At 35.5% G+C, this 17,500-nt stretch overlaps 2 protein-coding genes across 11 annotated transcripts in view; one reads left to right on the plus strand and one right to left on the minus strand.

The window, feature by feature from the left end:
- LOC125045204 (phosphopantothenoylcysteine decarboxylase subunit SIS2-like) overlaps window positions 1-17,500 on the minus strand; it is a 52,543-nt gene that overhangs the window by 22,321 nt on the left and 12,722 nt on the right. The window contains exon 1 of one of the 8 annotated variants that reach the window (XM_047642335.1): window positions 2,679-2,701. The exons of 2 other annotated variants lie outside the window; for them this stretch is intronic. The gene's annotated coding sequence lies outside the window, so the exon portion shown is untranslated. 5 more of the 8 variants (XM_047642333.1, XM_047642339.1, XM_047642331.1 and 2 more) reach the window with 5 other exon arrangements.
- The window catches only part of LOC125045203 (pre-mRNA-processing factor 40 homolog B-like), a 19,352-nt gene continuing 5,243 nt past the window's right edge, over window positions 3,392-17,500 (plus strand). For 2 of the 3 annotated variants that reach the window (XM_047642328.1, XM_047642329.1), the window contains exons 1-18: window positions 3,392-3,472; window positions 4,751-4,958; window positions 5,875-6,091; window positions 6,416-6,536; window positions 6,820-6,965; window positions 7,144-7,244; window positions 10,248-10,307; window positions 12,602-12,693; window positions 13,280-13,417; window positions 13,781-13,903; window positions 14,178-14,291; window positions 14,819-14,933; window positions 15,041-15,263; window positions 15,458-15,596; window positions 15,800-15,907; window positions 16,165-16,359; window positions 16,665-16,775; window positions 17,332-17,472. In XM_047642328.1, coding sequence (XP_047498284.1) covers window positions 3,470-3,472; window positions 4,751-4,958; window positions 5,875-6,091; window positions 6,416-6,536; window positions 6,820-6,965; window positions 7,144-7,244; window positions 10,248-10,307; window positions 12,602-12,693; window positions 13,280-13,417; window positions 13,781-13,903; window positions 14,178-14,291; window positions 14,819-14,933; window positions 15,041-15,263; window positions 15,458-15,596; window positions 15,800-15,907; window positions 16,165-16,359; window positions 16,665-16,775; window positions 17,332-17,472 — 2,355 coding nt within the window. In that variant the 5' untranslated portion in view covers window positions 3,392-3,469. The remainder of the gene's footprint in view (window positions 3,473-4,750; window positions 4,959-5,874; window positions 6,092-6,415; window positions 6,537-6,819; window positions 6,966-7,143; window positions 7,245-10,247; window positions 10,308-12,601; window positions 12,694-13,279; window positions 13,418-13,780; window positions 13,904-14,177; window positions 14,292-14,818; window positions 14,934-15,040; window positions 15,264-15,457; window positions 15,597-15,799; window positions 15,908-16,164; window positions 16,360-16,664; window positions 16,776-17,331; window positions 17,473-17,500) is intronic. The other variant, XM_047642330.1, reaches the window with a different exon arrangement.

Raw genomic sequence — 17,500 nt, forward strand, 5'->3', positions numbered from 1 at the left:
GCAAAGCATTTTCCCCATTTTTTGTTCATTTTCTCCGTCTGAATGGGTTAAAATATATGATGATTTAAAACTGTACATTGGATGTGAAAATTTACCTTACATATCAATAAGTTATAATGAAAACTCTTTCCCAATTTTTGTCTGAAATATCTCAATTTTCAGACAAGGCATACAATACTGCAAAAACTCCTGTCTAATAAATGTTTTAGTGCATTACAAGCTTACAATAGGAATTTTCCTTACTTCCCCCACTAGCAATTATTAAAAACAGGGCCAGACTAAGTGAAGGCTGTGTCCTATACAAATAAACATATGATCCTATATATTCAGGCAAGATAGAGCCTGAACTGTTCCTTATCTCTGAAGTAACCAAGGATGTTTACTCTCTCTATATTTAAAGAATATATGAGGTGGAGAGATCCTGGTCTTTGCTGTAACTCCAAACGGCAAGGAGGCCACAGCAATAAGCTATTCACTGTACATCAATTTTTTTTTTTTTTTATCATTCACTTCTACCAAATAATTTTCTTCATCCCTTGAGTTCATTTAGTAAGAATAAGTGATCAGTATAATCATTACATAATTTATTTAATCAATACATTCAGCATAACAGATTATTGTATGCAATATAAAACAAAGCATGAACAAAATAAAAACAATGTTTTTTACACAATTAGGAAAATCTCATCAACCTATCAAGAATGCCTTTAATAACATAAGCCAATCCAACCCATATAATACTTCTAAACACTTTCTCTTAATATTCTCTCAATGTATGTATGTATGTATGTATATATATGTATATACATATATATATATATATATATACATATGTATATATATACACACATACATATATATGTATGTATGTATGTATATATGTATGTATGTATGTATGTATGTATGTATGTATGTATGTATGTATGTATGTATGTATGTATGTATGTATGTATGTATGTATGTATGTATGTATGTATATTATATATATATATGCATCTACATACGTATAAATATATAATTATATACATATGTACATACATGTCCATACAAATCCCTATGTTTATACATACATATATAAATACATACACACACAAACACATATTTAAATATACATATATACATATACTCATATATATATATATATATATATATATATATATATATATATATATATATTTATTTCTATATATATATACAAATATATGTATATATATATATATATATATGTACACATACATCTATCTATATATATATATATATATATACATTTATATATTTATATACATATATATACATATATGTGCATACTCATAATCTGTGTGTATGTATATGTATATGTATATGTATATGAATATGAATATGAATATGAATATGAATATGAATATGAATATGAATATGAATATGAATATGAATATAAATATGAATATGAATATGAATATGAATATGAATATGTATGTATGTATGTATGTGTGTATGTATATGTATGTGTATGTGTATATATGTATGTGTATATATGTATGTGTATATATGTATGTGTATATATTTATGTGAATGTATGTATATGCATGTATATGCATGTGTATGTATGTGTATGTATATATAATATATATGTGTGTGTGTGTGTGTGTGTGTGTGTGTGTGTGTGTGTGTGTGTGTGTGTGTGTGTGTGTGTGTGTGTGTGTGTGTGTGTGTGTGTATGTGTATCTATCTATCTATCTATCTATCTATCTATCTATCTATGTATATGTATGTGTATGTGTATGTGTATGTGTATGTGTATGTGTATGTGTATGTGTGTGTATGTGTATGTGTGTGTGTATGTGTATGTGTATGTGTATGTGTATGTGTATGTGTATGTGTATGTGTATGTGTATGTGTATGTGTATGTGTATGTGTATGTGTATGTGTGTATATGTTTGTGTATGTGTGTATATGTTTGTGTATGTGTATATATGTATATCTATGTGCTATGTTTCTTTTATTCCATGATTTTATGTATGAACAACATATGTATCCATACAATCCACTTAATCAGAAACAAAAACAAAAAATCAAATCATATTACAATCCACATTTCCAACACACAAACCCACTGCAATAAATAAATAAACAAACAAACAAAAACAATTAACAATACAAAAGAAACATGATCATCATCATCACACACACCAACAAAAGAAAGAAAAGCAAAAAAAAATAATAATAACAATCACGAAAGAATATAAAAGTATCTACTTAATGACTCCCAATTTCATTCATGCTTCACTCCAAGACTTCACCTTTAACTGCAACACGTAACTTATATTTCCCTTTATTCAAATGACTGTCCCTCATATTCACCTTCCTCCCGGGGTACAAGGGTCACTGCGGTTCTACCCTCGCCGGAAAGGGCTTCGTCGAGGGTGAGTGTGGGGCGGAAAGGGGCTTAAAATGACTTTTGAAAGGGACATTTTCTTGCAAGATCTCGGGTTCTGTTGATTTAAGAAAGGGCCAATAGCTTACCTGTAAATCTCTTCGGGTTTGGGTCTCCCCGATTAATATTTTTGGGTCTCTCTCGCGATACCTAGGGACTGCTTAGCATTTCTCTCTCACTCTGACCGGGGTGCTCTAAGGGGTTGGGATATAAAAGGGGTGTTTGTAATACCTAATAAATGTCTGTTAGATCTCCATCGACTGACCTCTTGTAAAACTACGGGCTCGCGACCCAGCTTTGGAAAGAAGGGTGGCCGTGTCAGCCGTGTTTTGACCGTGAATCAGCCTTTCTGGATTCTTTTTTATTGGATGGAGATGGGTGTGAAAGGATTTTGGGTTCGAAATGAAATCGACAGTGTGGGAAATCTTCATTTAGAGTGTTTTCTGATGAGGATTATAAGAGGTGTGACGTCATGGATCGCGTTCGTGTAAGATGGATATGAATACAGAATATAAATTGTATGAAAATAAAAATAAGATAAAATTAGCTTTAAGAGCAATATGTATATATAAACGTATAGACATAGACATAGATATACAGACATACATACAAATAACATATGCATAATGCGAGACCGCATCAGAAATGCAAAGAATAGATGAAGTTACTCCTTATATTGTTTCACTGCTGGAGTAAAACAATTCTTGTCTATTTATATGTTCTTCATATAAATTGGATTAAACATGCTAAAATATATATTTACAACCATGCTCCCTATCAATATTTTGCTTGTGAATCGAAGTTGACACATTCACAACTAAACAAAAATACTCAGTGATAGGCTTAGATACACACCAAAACAATCTCAATCACGCCTATATAATTTACACTTATATCTAAAATAATTAAGAAGAAAATAGATTAAATACTATTTCCATGAGGAAATTTTCTTATGAGCAGTAGTATTTTTTTCACTCATCATCAAATGCAGTCACACCGCTACTAGCTGGCCTTTCGAGTGTTTTCTCCGAAGGATTTCTCAAAATTTGAAATAATATGGTAACTATTTGCGCAATTTGCATGCTAGTGGGTACGAATTCATTCCTGGTTCATAATATCAAAGTTAAGTGATTAATATTTGACCTGAATGGAGGGAAAATCACATAATTATGGTTCGGTTTCATGTTACTGGAAAGAAACCTCTGTTTATTTTGGAATAAACCTTAATTCTTTACGGTTTATTTTCATCATGTGATATGTTTGGGCGAATATTTCAGCTCTTAATTATATTCTGGGTGATGGGTTTTCATTTAAGATAGAAATGAAGGGTTTTTGTTGAAATGAGAGTATGGTTTGAGTGTTATGCACTGATTGTGTAGGAAAACAAGTAATTATATTTTAAAAAAGTCCAATATTTTTTGTTTAATTATTATTATTGCATAGAGGAGTGCTTTAGAAGGTGTAAATCATTTATCCACCACAACTTTATGAAAGACAATTTTATTTCCTTTACTCTTACAGTAGTTTCTCATCAATAAAATTACAGATTCTTATAAAACATATCCATTGTAAATAATAAATAAGGAAGTTATTTTATAAAGATGACATATCCAAAAATAGCAGTATCAATCTATGCATAGGAAAAAGCTAACTAACACCCACTAGCCTGGACTGTTTCCTTATTTATTAATAGATAGCTAGGAAGTATGATGTGGCAGCTCCTACTTTGATACTTTGTTTTCCTTGTCCAGAGATTTTCTGTTTTCTTGTCAGGCCAATGTCAAACTTGGTTTATTTCTATGTTTTCTATGATCACTTCAAACCATGATCATATGTAATGTTTGACCTGTAAAGCCCAGATTCACTAACACAACCTTATGGAAAGTTTACGAGCTATTCTCAAAGCGGTGTCTAGTTTTGCTTTAGCCAGTCAGTGCAAAGGATTCAGATGTAGGGAGAAACATTTGACTAGCCATGTTCAATGTGAACAATAGAAAATGTGTGTTTATTCCTTTATGAATAAAACTGTATATATTATATGTGTATTTGCTTGTTATTCATTTATTTATTCATTGAATCATTTACTTATCTATATATCAAAATTTGTGTATATATGTATTTATTTGTGTTTCTATAGATAGATACTTTCTTCAAAGTAAAACATATTTGTGCCAAAAACAGGTTACAAACATTTCTTATATATTCTGGTATTGATTTATTTATTTTTATAACTAGATTTATACATTTTCCTAATTTTTCATGATGTAACCAAGTATATGATATTTAAATAGATTAACTCCACAACTGCCACAATCTCAAAATTGTTTGTTTTTCCAGAGCGGAGGAGGGCCGCCAGGTGGTAGTGCTCCTCCGGGCTACGGTGGACCTCCTATGGGGTTCAGGATGCCTCCCCCTGGGCCAGGACTACCCCCACGCATGCCACCCCCAGGCTTTATGCCCCCCAGCGCTCCTCCTGGCATGCCACCCCCAGCATTCAACGTTCCTCCCCCAGGTTTCATGGGATCCTTTGGTCAGCCTCCTTCAGGTAAGGTGCTGCGGATGGAAGAAGGGAAGGGGGCAGGGACTTTCTTTCATTTATGAATTTGTGTTTTGACATTTACATTACACACACACATATATAAATATATATATGTACATATATATAAATATATATATATATATATATATATATATATATATATAATATATATATATATATATATATATATATATATATATATATATATATATATAATAGGGAGAGAGAGAGAGAGAGAGAGAGAGAGAGAGAGAGAGAGAGAGAGAGAGAGAGAGAGAGAGAGAGAGAGAGAGAGAGAGAGAGAGAGAGAGAGAGAGAGAGAGAGAGAGGAGGGGGGGTAAACACAAACACTTAAGAAGATAAATATAACATTCCGGACTTGCTGCTAGTTTTTAATCCTTCATGGTAAATTTGAAGTGGATAGATCCATTTAGATTTTTACTACATGAGGAACTCTTTGATAAGTTTTTAACATTATATTTTTAATTCAGTTGCAATTGTGGCTGTATTTCAGTTTATCTATTTTTACCTATCACTGTGCAAATATGAATATGAACCAAAACACAAACAGAGATTTTGGAATAATATTTATTAAATTCAAGAATTTATTTTCTAGTATATCTACACATAAAAAATTCTCATTTAGCATATCTACTTTTTCTTTTTCCATAATTGATGTATAATTATACTACCATTGTTATGATAGATAAGATGTAAATAAAACAAACAAGCAAAAGAAAGCATCAGGAGAATTTTCTTTCTCTCATCTCTATGTGTTCCCTTTCTTTCTTATGTTTACATTTTCAACTTTTCTTCCTTTCTTTCCTTTTCTTCCTTTCTGTTATTTCCTATTTCTCCCTCTCATCCCCAAAGGAGCCAAGGACCTCTAAACATGCTGCATCTCTCATTGTATCCCCAACAGGTGATGGGAGCGGAGCAGTCATCTCCGCAGGCCCCCAGCTCAACACCCCTCCAACCAGCAACTCCCCAGCGGCAGCACAATCAGGTTCTCCAGCCACGACCCCTGGTCCCACCTCTAGCAATGCCTCCCCAGCCAACATCGCCATGCCTGGAGCTCCCTCGCCCGCCCTGCCGACAACAGCACCAAGCACCCCTTCCACAACCAAGAGCGAGAGCAGGTATTGTTTCTTACTACCGGAAACCCACTGGTTTGCAATAGTATTGAGTATGAAGAGGAGATTATTTTTATAATGAGGCTCTTGATGGCTTTATGTATATTTGCATATATTGTAAGTTGTGAGTTTAGGCCTGTTTTATTTGCCTGTTTTATCTTCCTTGGTATTGTATTATTGACACCAAAGTGGTTCATGTATTTTGTAGGATAATTTGAGTGAGTTCTATTCTTTTTCTGTTTCTCAAATTGAAGATAGAAGGATGAGAGACCAAGAATATAACGTTAACCAATTGATAACTCATTTCAAATTTGTGTTATGTCATTACAGCAAAGAGAAGAAGAGTGTATGGACAGAGCACAAAGCTCCAGACGGACGCATCTATTTTTACAACACAGTCACCCGTCAGTCTGTCTGGGACAAACCTGATGAATTAAAGACACCAGCTGAGGTATGGCATATCTTACAGTACTTCTTGATATGTATTTACTTGGATGTACCTTTATTTTGTATATGCTGCATATATAGGCATTCATGCAAAGATGGTGGGCACAAGACGTGTTAAATTTTTGTGAACAGGTTTAGTTTTACATCTATAAAAATTGATTCTTAGAACTGGATTTATGGAAAATAGTTATCATAAAAAAAAGCATAACAAAGTATAGCAGCAAAATGACAATAATAGTGTATTGATTTTTGAGTTGCATTTTCACATCATACACAAACACTTGCAGCTGTTGCTTTCACAATGCCCTTGGAAAGAGTACAAGTCAGAGAGCGGCAAAACCTACTACCACAATGTTCACACCAAAGAGTCACGATGGACAGTCCCCAAGGAGCTGGAAGATCTGAAGACCAAAATCGCTGCTGAGGAAAATGCGTGAGTGCCATGAGAAAACTGCAATAATGTGACATAAAGTTGATGACAAAAGTGAATAGTTTATTATTTATTGCTTTACGATCTTGTTTTACAACTTACGAATGGTTGAAACTTGGTTCATAAGATTAGCTATATGTATGTAGTTTTCCAGTTGGTAATATTGATTGTGCATCACCAGGAGCAAAGCTGGAACTACAGACGAGAAGAAGCCATCTTCTGCACTAGACCAGGCCATGGCTGCAACTCTTGCTGCCATCCAGGTGCCAACAGCGGCAAAAGGTATGTTGCATCTTTCAGAATCTCTTCTCCTCCATCCTCTCCTTTTTTCTTTTTCATTGGTAACACGAGGCAGCTATTTGTTTCTTTTGAATCTGTCTTCAGATTGGAGGATAGATGTAGGGTGGTGGGATCATTAGTAGGGTTGGTGCTGGCACTTCAGTAAGATGTTTAGCATGTTTTAATGCAGAGGAATACACTTTTTCAGTTTATTGTGAAGGATTATTGTTTTTTCTTCTTTTTTTTCAGGAAGAGTAAAGAGAAACATTTTGTTTGATATGTATAACTTTTCCTATATATGTTTGTAGTATTTTCTTAATGTTTATATATACACACATATACATACACACATACATACACACACACACACGTATATACACATATACATACACATACATATATACACATACATATATACACATACATATATACACACATACATACATACACACCTACATACATACACACCTACATATATACATACACACACACCTACACACACACCTACACACACACACACACACACACACACACACACACACACACACCTACACCTACACACACACCTACACCTACACACACACCTACACCTACACACACACACACACACCTACACACACACCTACACACACACCTACACACACACACCTACACCTACACACACACACACCTACACCTACACACACACCTACACCTACACACACACCTACACCTACACACACACCTACACACACACACCTACACCTACACACACACACACCTACACACACACCTACACCTACACACACACCTACACCTACACACACACCTACACCTGAACACACACACCTACACCTACACACACACCTACACACACACACACCTACACACACACCTACACCTACACACCTACACACACACCTACACCTACACACCTACACACACATACCTACACACACACCTACACCTAAACACACACCTACACACACACACACAACCTACACACACACACCTATACCTACACACACACACCTATACCTACACACACACCTATACCTACACACACACCTATACCTACACACACACCTATACCTACACACACACACCTATACCTACACAAACACACACACACACACACACACCTACACACACACACACCTACACACACACACACCTAACACACACCTACACACACACACCTACACCCTACACACACCTACACCACACACACCTACACACACACACCTACACACACACACCTACACCACACACAACACCTACACCTACACACACACACCTACACACACACACCTACCCTACACACACACACCTATACCCACACACACACCTACACCTACACACACACCTACACACACACACACTACACACACACACACCTACACACACACACACCTACACACACACACACCTATACCTACACACACACACACACACACACACACACACACACACACACACCTATACCTACACACACCTACACACACACACCTACACACACCTACACACACCTACACACACACACCTACACCTACACACACACCTACACACACACACCTACACACACACACCTACACCTACACACACACACCTACACACACATACCTACACACACACACCTACACACACACACACCTACACCTACACACACACCTACACACACACACACCTACACACACACACACCTACACACACACACCTATACCTACACACACACACCTATTCCTACACACACACACACACACACACCTACACACACACACACACACACACACACACACACACACACACACACACACACACACACACACCTACACACACACCTACACACACACACACACACACACACACACACACACACACACACACACACACACACACACAGGCTCATATACCCACATTATTCATTCTGAGTTGCATATTACTTTACAGATCTAATTACATGAAGAAATGTGGAAGAGGAGCTGGTGTTTGGTATAGGCACCAGGTTTTCTTTACCTTTGTGACATTTATATTAATAACTAATATGATGACTATGTTGTAATATGAGCAGGTATACATGTATGTGTGTGTGTGTGTGTATGTATGTATGTATGTATGTATGTATGTATATGTATATGTATATGTATATATATATATGTATGTATGTATATGTATATATATATATATATATATATATATATACATATATATATATTGTGTGTGTGTGTGTGTGTGTGTGTGTGTGTGCGCGTGTGTTTATATGTACAGATATCAGAGAAAATACTGGTTTTAAGATTTTATAATTTAGTGGATATTGTTAACATGCCATAAAGGGTTACATACCTGGATGTGAATCTACTTGTCCATGAATAATGTTCATTGCAAGAACAAGATTAATGAATATCTTCTCATTGCAAGAGATGTATTTGTCCAGTTTTGATTAGGTCTTATGTAATCAAAACTGTTCATATATACATACTTGCACTGTGAGGATATTAATTTTCTTTTCATGCATTATCTACTTGTCCATCACTATATATTGTCCTAAATCTCTATGTTGATATTGTTTTTATGATATTAAAACAGCTGCTATTTGTGGGCATCCCCCCAAAAAATGTCACAAACATTCCTTTCCTTCAAGTTGAGTGAAAGACAAGGGTATTATAAAGATACAGCTATTTTTAGATGTATTTTCAAATATAGAAGAAAGAGATACCTGATCTCGGTGTTGCCAGGCAATGGTTCAGAGTCTTTCATCCACTAGAAGTTCAGGAATGTGAAATCCTTCGATCTAAAGCTTACATTGCAGAAGTTCTGAGTCACCTTATAACCAGCAAAATTCCAGCAGCAACAGCGTGAGAGTAAGAGAGAGAACATAAGTGGACCTTATCCATCACCACAGTGTTCTAAGGTCTTCTTCCATTCCAGGAAAATTAATAGGACACGTGTTACTGTAGGTTTAGCCCACTGTCACAGCACAGGAAAAAAGTAGCTTCATGTTAGATTCTTTTTTGTTTTTGTTTCAAGCCCCAGAGAAGAAGGCTTCTCCCACGGATAAAGAAGAGCTCGGTAAAACCATCACTCTAGGTGCTGTGACGTTTTCTGTTTTTGTGTTGATAGCACTTATTTTGCGTATTGACCTTGCAAGGGGCAGAGTGTCATGTGCCAGTCTGACGCTTCACTAATCGTGTTCGTGTAGCAGTTTTCGTTTGAGTTCTTGCTCTGTTTTCTTCTTCTTTTTTTTTTTCTTTCTTTTTTTCTTCTCTCTTTTCTCTTTTTTTCTTTTCTTTTTTTCTTTTTTTTCTTTTCTTTTTGATCTTTTTGGCAAGGTCTTTGACTTTGAATGTTTTCATTATGAAAGTCATCACTCACCTCTGCAGACTGAGTCTGTGTATGTGTTTGTTTGTTGTTTCTCGTTTGTCTACTTATGTGTGAATGAGTGATTAAATAAGTGATTTGTTTATGCGTATTTTTGCAATTGTGTTTATTTTTTTATTTATTTGTTTATTTATTTTTTTTTTTTACTTTATTTTTTTGTGTCTATGCATGTGTGTGTGTGTGTGTGTGTGTGTTTGTGTGTGTCTGTCTGTCTCCATATATTTTATTTGTGTTTTGCTATTTTTTCAACAAAAACTATAGCTGCACTTGGCTTTGATTCACTCCCATTGGAAGTAGAGGCTATACACCCTGCCCTTGTCGAATACGCAGACTAATGGAGATACCGTAGATCTAATCTTTTGTGATTTCATTTAACATTTTGTGTATGCTTAATGAATATTTTATTAGCAACAATTGTGTGTGTTTTCCTCTTTCTTTCTTTCTTTCTTCCCTCTTCCTTTTTCCTATTTTCCTATATACTTCTTTACCTTTACCTTTACATGTAATTCTCCTTTCTAATCTGTTTATCTGTTATGTAATTTTCTTTCAGATAAGCATGGTCATATGACTACTAAATTTATGTGCTCTTTTTCTAAATCATTCCGTTTTTCATCGTCCTCTTCTTTTCCCACTTTCTCTTATTCGTCTCCCTCTCTCCTTCCCAATCTTTGACTTCTTTCTGGTCTCTGTCTTCTTCATCTTTTCTGTCTCCTCTGCCTCTTCTTTGCCATCATCTTCGCTTTCTGTCTACCCTTCTATGTCATATATTTTTTCTTGTAGTTTGAGATTTTATTTGAATTAGATTTCTATCAATCTGTAACAGATTTATAATTGTAGATTTTTTTAGACTTTCTAATCTTTCCTTTTTCTGAAATCAAGTTGTGCTGTTTAATTTCTGATTTTTTTTTTTTTTTTATGATTTCCATGAAGGAAATTTCCTTTGGAAGTTACAGTAGGTATAACTTGTCGAATTTCTCTGTGTAGGTTAGTGTCATCATTAATTTTTCACTTTATTTCCCATTTTTCCCAGTCATCTGTAACAAGAGGACATTTTCACAGAGAAGGGTTTATGATTTCAACATTTTGACTGTTATTTGTATTTATTACCTGTTGCACCCGGGTGTCTAAGTGTACTCAACAGCCATGTTTTGGTCCGAGCCTCAGGATTAAGAATATCCTAATGGCTTGTGTGGTTTCAATTGCATTCTTCAAGGCATGCTGAACAGTACGGAAAAAATGCAGGATGTGCATCATCATACAAAGATACATCCTCTGAGCATAGCAAGCCTGTACTTTGGCCATGGCCCCTCGGGTGCAACGGGTTAAGACCCTCTAATGCTAACAAATCTTGAAAAGGACTTTTTGTGTTTGTGTGTATTAATAACAACTCTTTCTGTGAAATTACTCATACATTCTGACCATGTTTTACCATTTCCTTTTGATGATCTCTGTTCTCTGTCCATGCTGTGGTAGCTTTCAGAAGTGGATGAATTAACTCAGGTATTCTTAGTTAAGAATGATCAGAAAGTTACATCAGGTGTGCTGCATGACTTGCAATTTTGTTTATAAAAGAATAGGATTTTCTAATTAATAACTGTTGGTTTGTGTTTGTGTGTGTGACTTGCATCTGATTCTTGTAGGTAAGATGTTAACTTTGGTAAATGTGAGCAAAATAAGAGGAAGTGTCTTGTAATGCCACATGAAATATAAAGTTGTTGTGCAGGAAAAGGAAGCACGACAGATGTTTAAAGCAAAATGAGCCTTATGTCCCAACCAAAATGAAGCATTTGGTAATTGACAACCATTTCTAGATACCTAAAGTTCAATACGATTTATAGATCTCCCATAAAAGCATGGACAGAAACAGTTTTGATTTTGTTTTTCAATAATCATCCTCAACTATGATTTTGTATGTAATGCATTTCCATCCCTTACCAGTGTTTACAGCATGCTAATGAATCATGGCATATATTGTATCTATAATATCAATCTTCTCATCACAGAGGAAGTGAAGGAAGTCACAGAACCAAAACAGCTGGTCTTCAAGGACAAGAAGGAGGCTTTAGAGGCGTTTAAAGAATTCTTGCGGGATAAGGTAAGTTGTCTTTTGCTTTTGCTTTTTCTTCTTTTTTCTTTTGCTTTTTTTTTTTTCCTCTTTTTCTTTCTTCTATTTCTTTCTTCCTTTCTTTTTTCTTTTCTTTCTTTCTTTTTCTTTTCTTTCTTTCTTTCTTTCTTTCTTTCTTTCTTTTCCTTTTCCTTCATTTCTTTTCTTTCATTTCATTTCTTTTCTTTTTCTTTCTTTCTTTTTCATCTTCTTCATCTTCTTTCTGTCTGTCTTCCTTTCCCTTCCCTTCCCTACTCTTCCCTTCCCTTCACATCCACTTTCTTCTCATTTTTTCCTTCTCCTCCACTTTTTTATCTGTGTAAAGGTAGATATTAGCATAAAAATAAGTTTTTCTTCAAATGCAAGTGATATGTGATTGTGAGGTAGCTAGCTTCACAAATTTGCTATACATTCTTCATTCTTCATTTGCCTGAGAGTTCATTGACAAAGTATTCATGTTAGTGTGTACAGTATATGGTCATTGAAACATGTTTCATTTAAGGCTTTTTCGTTCCTTTTTCTCTGTTTAACTTGTGTTTCCTTGAGGATTCAGCTCCCCTTTCTTGTATTTTGACAGGGTGTTCCCAGCGATGCCACCTGGGACAAAGCTGTCAGGATGATCCAGAATGACGCACGCTATGAAGCCTTCAACAAGCTTAACGAGAAGAAACAGGCATTCAACGCGTACAAGGTTCAGCGAGCAAAGGAAGAGAAGGTTGGGTTTGCATTTTATCTGTGGTGTTGGATTTTTATTTATATGTTTTGAAGATCAGAGAGATTGTTGTATTGTTGATTATAGTAACATGTGTTTAGTAGTAATATTTTTTTTTAAAGAATGGAGTATAGACTGTTTTTATGGAATATTCCCCCCAAAAAAATTCTGTGGTGAGGGGAGTTTTAAAGAGAAGGAAAAGTAATGATCTAAAAATGAATTAGCCTAGAATTTTTTTTTTAAGTGACATTATCTTTTTTTTCTCTCTCTCTCTTTCTTTCTTTTTTTTTTTCTGTTTTCACTATATGTGTACCCCTTGGGGGAGAAGTCCCTCTTGAATGTTAATCCTTATTCCTATTCCTTCAGGAAGAGCAACGGCTACGTGCTAAAAAGGCTAAAGAAGACCTCGAACACTTCCTACTGAATTGCGAACGCATGAACTCCTCCGTGAAATATTACCGATGTCATGAAATGTTCCAGCACCTGGAGGTTAGTTGAATTTGGGTAAATTTTGTCTAAAGTTGAATTTTTTAAACAGGCAGGATGAGTAGTCTGTAGTTTGTGCTTTTACAATAAGGAAAATTATATACAAAGAGTGTTAAGGTTTCATTTTCAAAGAGTGAAGAGCAAGGTGCAGGAATACATACACATCAATCTATATTCATGTCCAAAACACAAGAACACATCCACTTCTCACAGCAAAAGCTCAAGACAATCGCCTAATGTTTTTCCTTCTCCTCTTCCCCACCCACCTAACCCGCAGCTTTGGAAGGTTGTGCCGGAGAGCGAGCGCCGTGAAGTGTACGAAGACGTGGTGTTCAACCTGGCCAAGAGGGAGAAGGAGGAGAACAAAGCCATGCGGAAGAGGAACATGAAGGTTAGTTGACCTCGACCAGAGGCGTTTACTCTGTTGTTGTCTTTTGTGTCTTTTACTTTTTACTTTTCTTTTATCTCCAATGTTTTTTTTCTTTTGTTCTTCTCTGTGATTTTCTTCCTTTGTTCTTTGGCTTCTATGAAATGCTTATATTTCTTCTTACCTTTTTATTTTTTTCCCCCTTTCTCATTCTCCTTTTTTTTTCAATTTGTTCTTCTGTTGTTTTTGTGATGAATTGCTCTAAGAGAATTCTGTTGCTGCTTTCCCTTCATTTATGGCAGCCATAGTGTTACAATCAGTATTTTCTATTACTTTATTCACATCCCCATGTAACATTTCTTTTGTAACATCTTTAAAAAAAGGGAGAGAGAAAATCTTTATATTATTATTATCATAATTGTGATAATTATTTTTAATGTTATTATGATTATTATTATTAATGTATTATCATTATTGTTATTATTCTTGCTATCATCATCATCATTTGCTTCTTTTTCCTCACATTTCCAAAAACTGCTCACCTCCCACAGGTCCTGAGCGAAATCCTGGACAGCATGACAAATATCACCTTCAAGACGACGTGGTCTGAGGCACAGCAGATGCTGATTGACAATCCTACTTTTGCTGAGGACACCGATCTCCTTAGTGAGTTTTTCTTTTCATATTTTGTGTGTGTAATAGAGAGCGTGAGAGTGAGAGAAGGAGAGGGCAAAAAAAAGTTCGAAATTTGTAAATAACATCCTCTCCCCTAGGTATGGACAAGGAAGATGCCTTGATTGTATTTGCCGAGCACATCAAACAGCTGGAGGAAGAGGAGGAGGAAGAGCGTGAGAGGGAAAAGAGGCGGATCAAGAGGCAGCAACGCAAATGCAGAGACAATTTCACTGCTCTCCTGGATGAGCTCCATGAGCAAGGCAAGCTCACATCCATGTCCCTCTGGGTAGAGCTTTACCCTATCATTTCAGCAGACATCAGGTGAGCCATGAGTGTATGGAGCAGCTGCATAGATGGCTAGAGTTTTTACATTTATTTTCTTTCCTTCTTTTCTTTATACATTTAATCACACACTCACTCTATGTGTCAGTAACAAAGTAATAAAATTGTAGTGTTTGCATTACCTCTATTGTATCGTTCAGTATCATTTTTTACCTCCATCTCTCTCAACCCAGATTCACAGCCATGCTAGGTCAGCCAGGGTCAACGCCACTCGACTTGTTCAAGTTTTACGTGGCAGATCTCAAGTCTCGCTTCCATGATGAGAAGAAGATTATCAAGGAAATCCTCAAAGAGAAGACATTTGAAGTCCAGGTAAATCATATTGAAGTTCTTTCCTGTATTTGAAAAATGTTTGATTCATGCTGTCTTTTGACAAAAATAAGAAGTATATGTATAGAAAGTAAATCTAGCACCATATCTACTTAGGAAATATTTAAAATGATATTCATATCTGCATGTTATAACAGACTGTGGATAATGTAATATATATAAAAAAAAAATTATTATTATTTCAGGTAAAGACAAGCTTCAAGGAATTTGCTACGGTTGTGTGTGACGACCCACGCTCGGCCACCCTTGATGCTGGCAATGTGAAACTGACCTATAATGCTCTCATTGAGAAGGTACGTTTAAAACCTCTTGGGATTTCTAGTTTGAGTGGTGGTTTGCTCTTATGTTTCTTCTTTACTTGGATAAGTTAAGGAAGATGCACTGTTTCATAAAGCAAATATGTATGATTTTTTTAATGTTATTAAGAGAGGTCACCTAAAGATTATAACCTTAATTCATTATTAATATTATTCTAAGATTGTCTCTAGTAGGAAAGCACTCATAAGAACATCTCAAAATGTACCCTTGTACCTGCCCCTTCCCTATCCAGGCTGAAGCCAGAGAGAAAGAGCGGCTGAAGGAGGAGGCCCGGAAGATGCGTCGGCTGGAGGCAGGGTTGCGATCAGCTCTGAAGTCCATCGGAGTGGACTCGGGCTCCACCTGGGAAGACGTCCGGCCACGCGTCCAGCACCTGCCGGCCTTCACAGCAGTCACCATTGAAGCAGAGCGCATCAGGATATTCAAGGTAAAGGGAGATTGAGGCTATACTTCACTGACATCTTAAGAAGGGGAAATGCTTTCTCAAGAGAAGACAGTTGTCAAGGATACTTTGACATCCATTTAACTTCATTAATCAGTAAATCAGAAATATGTGTGCACATTCAAGGTAAGCTTAGACTGACCTTATGTCTTTTGATCTTTACATAAAGTAAATTGGCCATTTAAAAGAAGAAAAAAAAATTAAGATATGTGATTTTATGGGAGTGGGTGTGGATATCATTCAAGTAGATGTACACATCGTAATTGTATCCAACCTCTTTACCACCTAAGGAATATCAACAACACCTGGAAGAAGCGTGTGGCCACCACCACTCACGCAACAAAAAGAAGAGCAAGAAGAAGGATCGCAAGAGATCACGTTCAAGATCACACTCCTACTCGGTAAGAGGAATTCTTCTCATGAAATATTGTGATACTGGCACAGCTGAAAATATTGATTGCAGTATTCAGTCAGTCTCAGATGACTTTGTTCCAAGTGTTCTTATTTTGTCTCTGTTATATATATATATATATATATATATATATATATATATATATATATATATATATATATATGTATATATATATATATATATTTATATATATATATATATATATATTTATATATTTACATATATATATATATATATATATATATATATATATATATATATATATTTACATATATTTATATATATATATATACATATATGTATATATATATATATATATATATATATATATATATATATATATATATATATATGTATGTGTGTGTATATGTATGTATATGTATATGTATATGTTTGTATGTATGTATATATATGTATATTCATGTTATTTACTTATGTACATATATTCTGCATATGTAAGTAATTACAGCAGCCTAAATCAAGGCTTATGTAATAGACTTTGAACATCCAGATGATTTTAACACTCCATCTCTCTTCCCTCCCAGTCTGAGAGCGACGAGGGCCACCACAAGAGACGCTCTCGCAGGTCGCGCTCCAGATCCAAGAGTTACTCTGAGGATTCGGACGATGACAGGAGGAGGTCACGCAAAAAGAAGAGCAAGAAGAAGAAGGGCAGGAGCCGCTCGGTGGGTCTTAGGGGCAAGGGACAAATTT

This window comes from Penaeus chinensis, chromosome 37, assembly GCF_019202785.1.
Source record: "Penaeus chinensis breed Huanghai No. 1 chromosome 37, ASM1920278v2, whole genome shotgun sequence".
Lineage (NCBI taxonomy): Eukaryota > Metazoa > Arthropoda > Malacostraca > Decapoda > Penaeidae > Penaeus > Penaeus chinensis.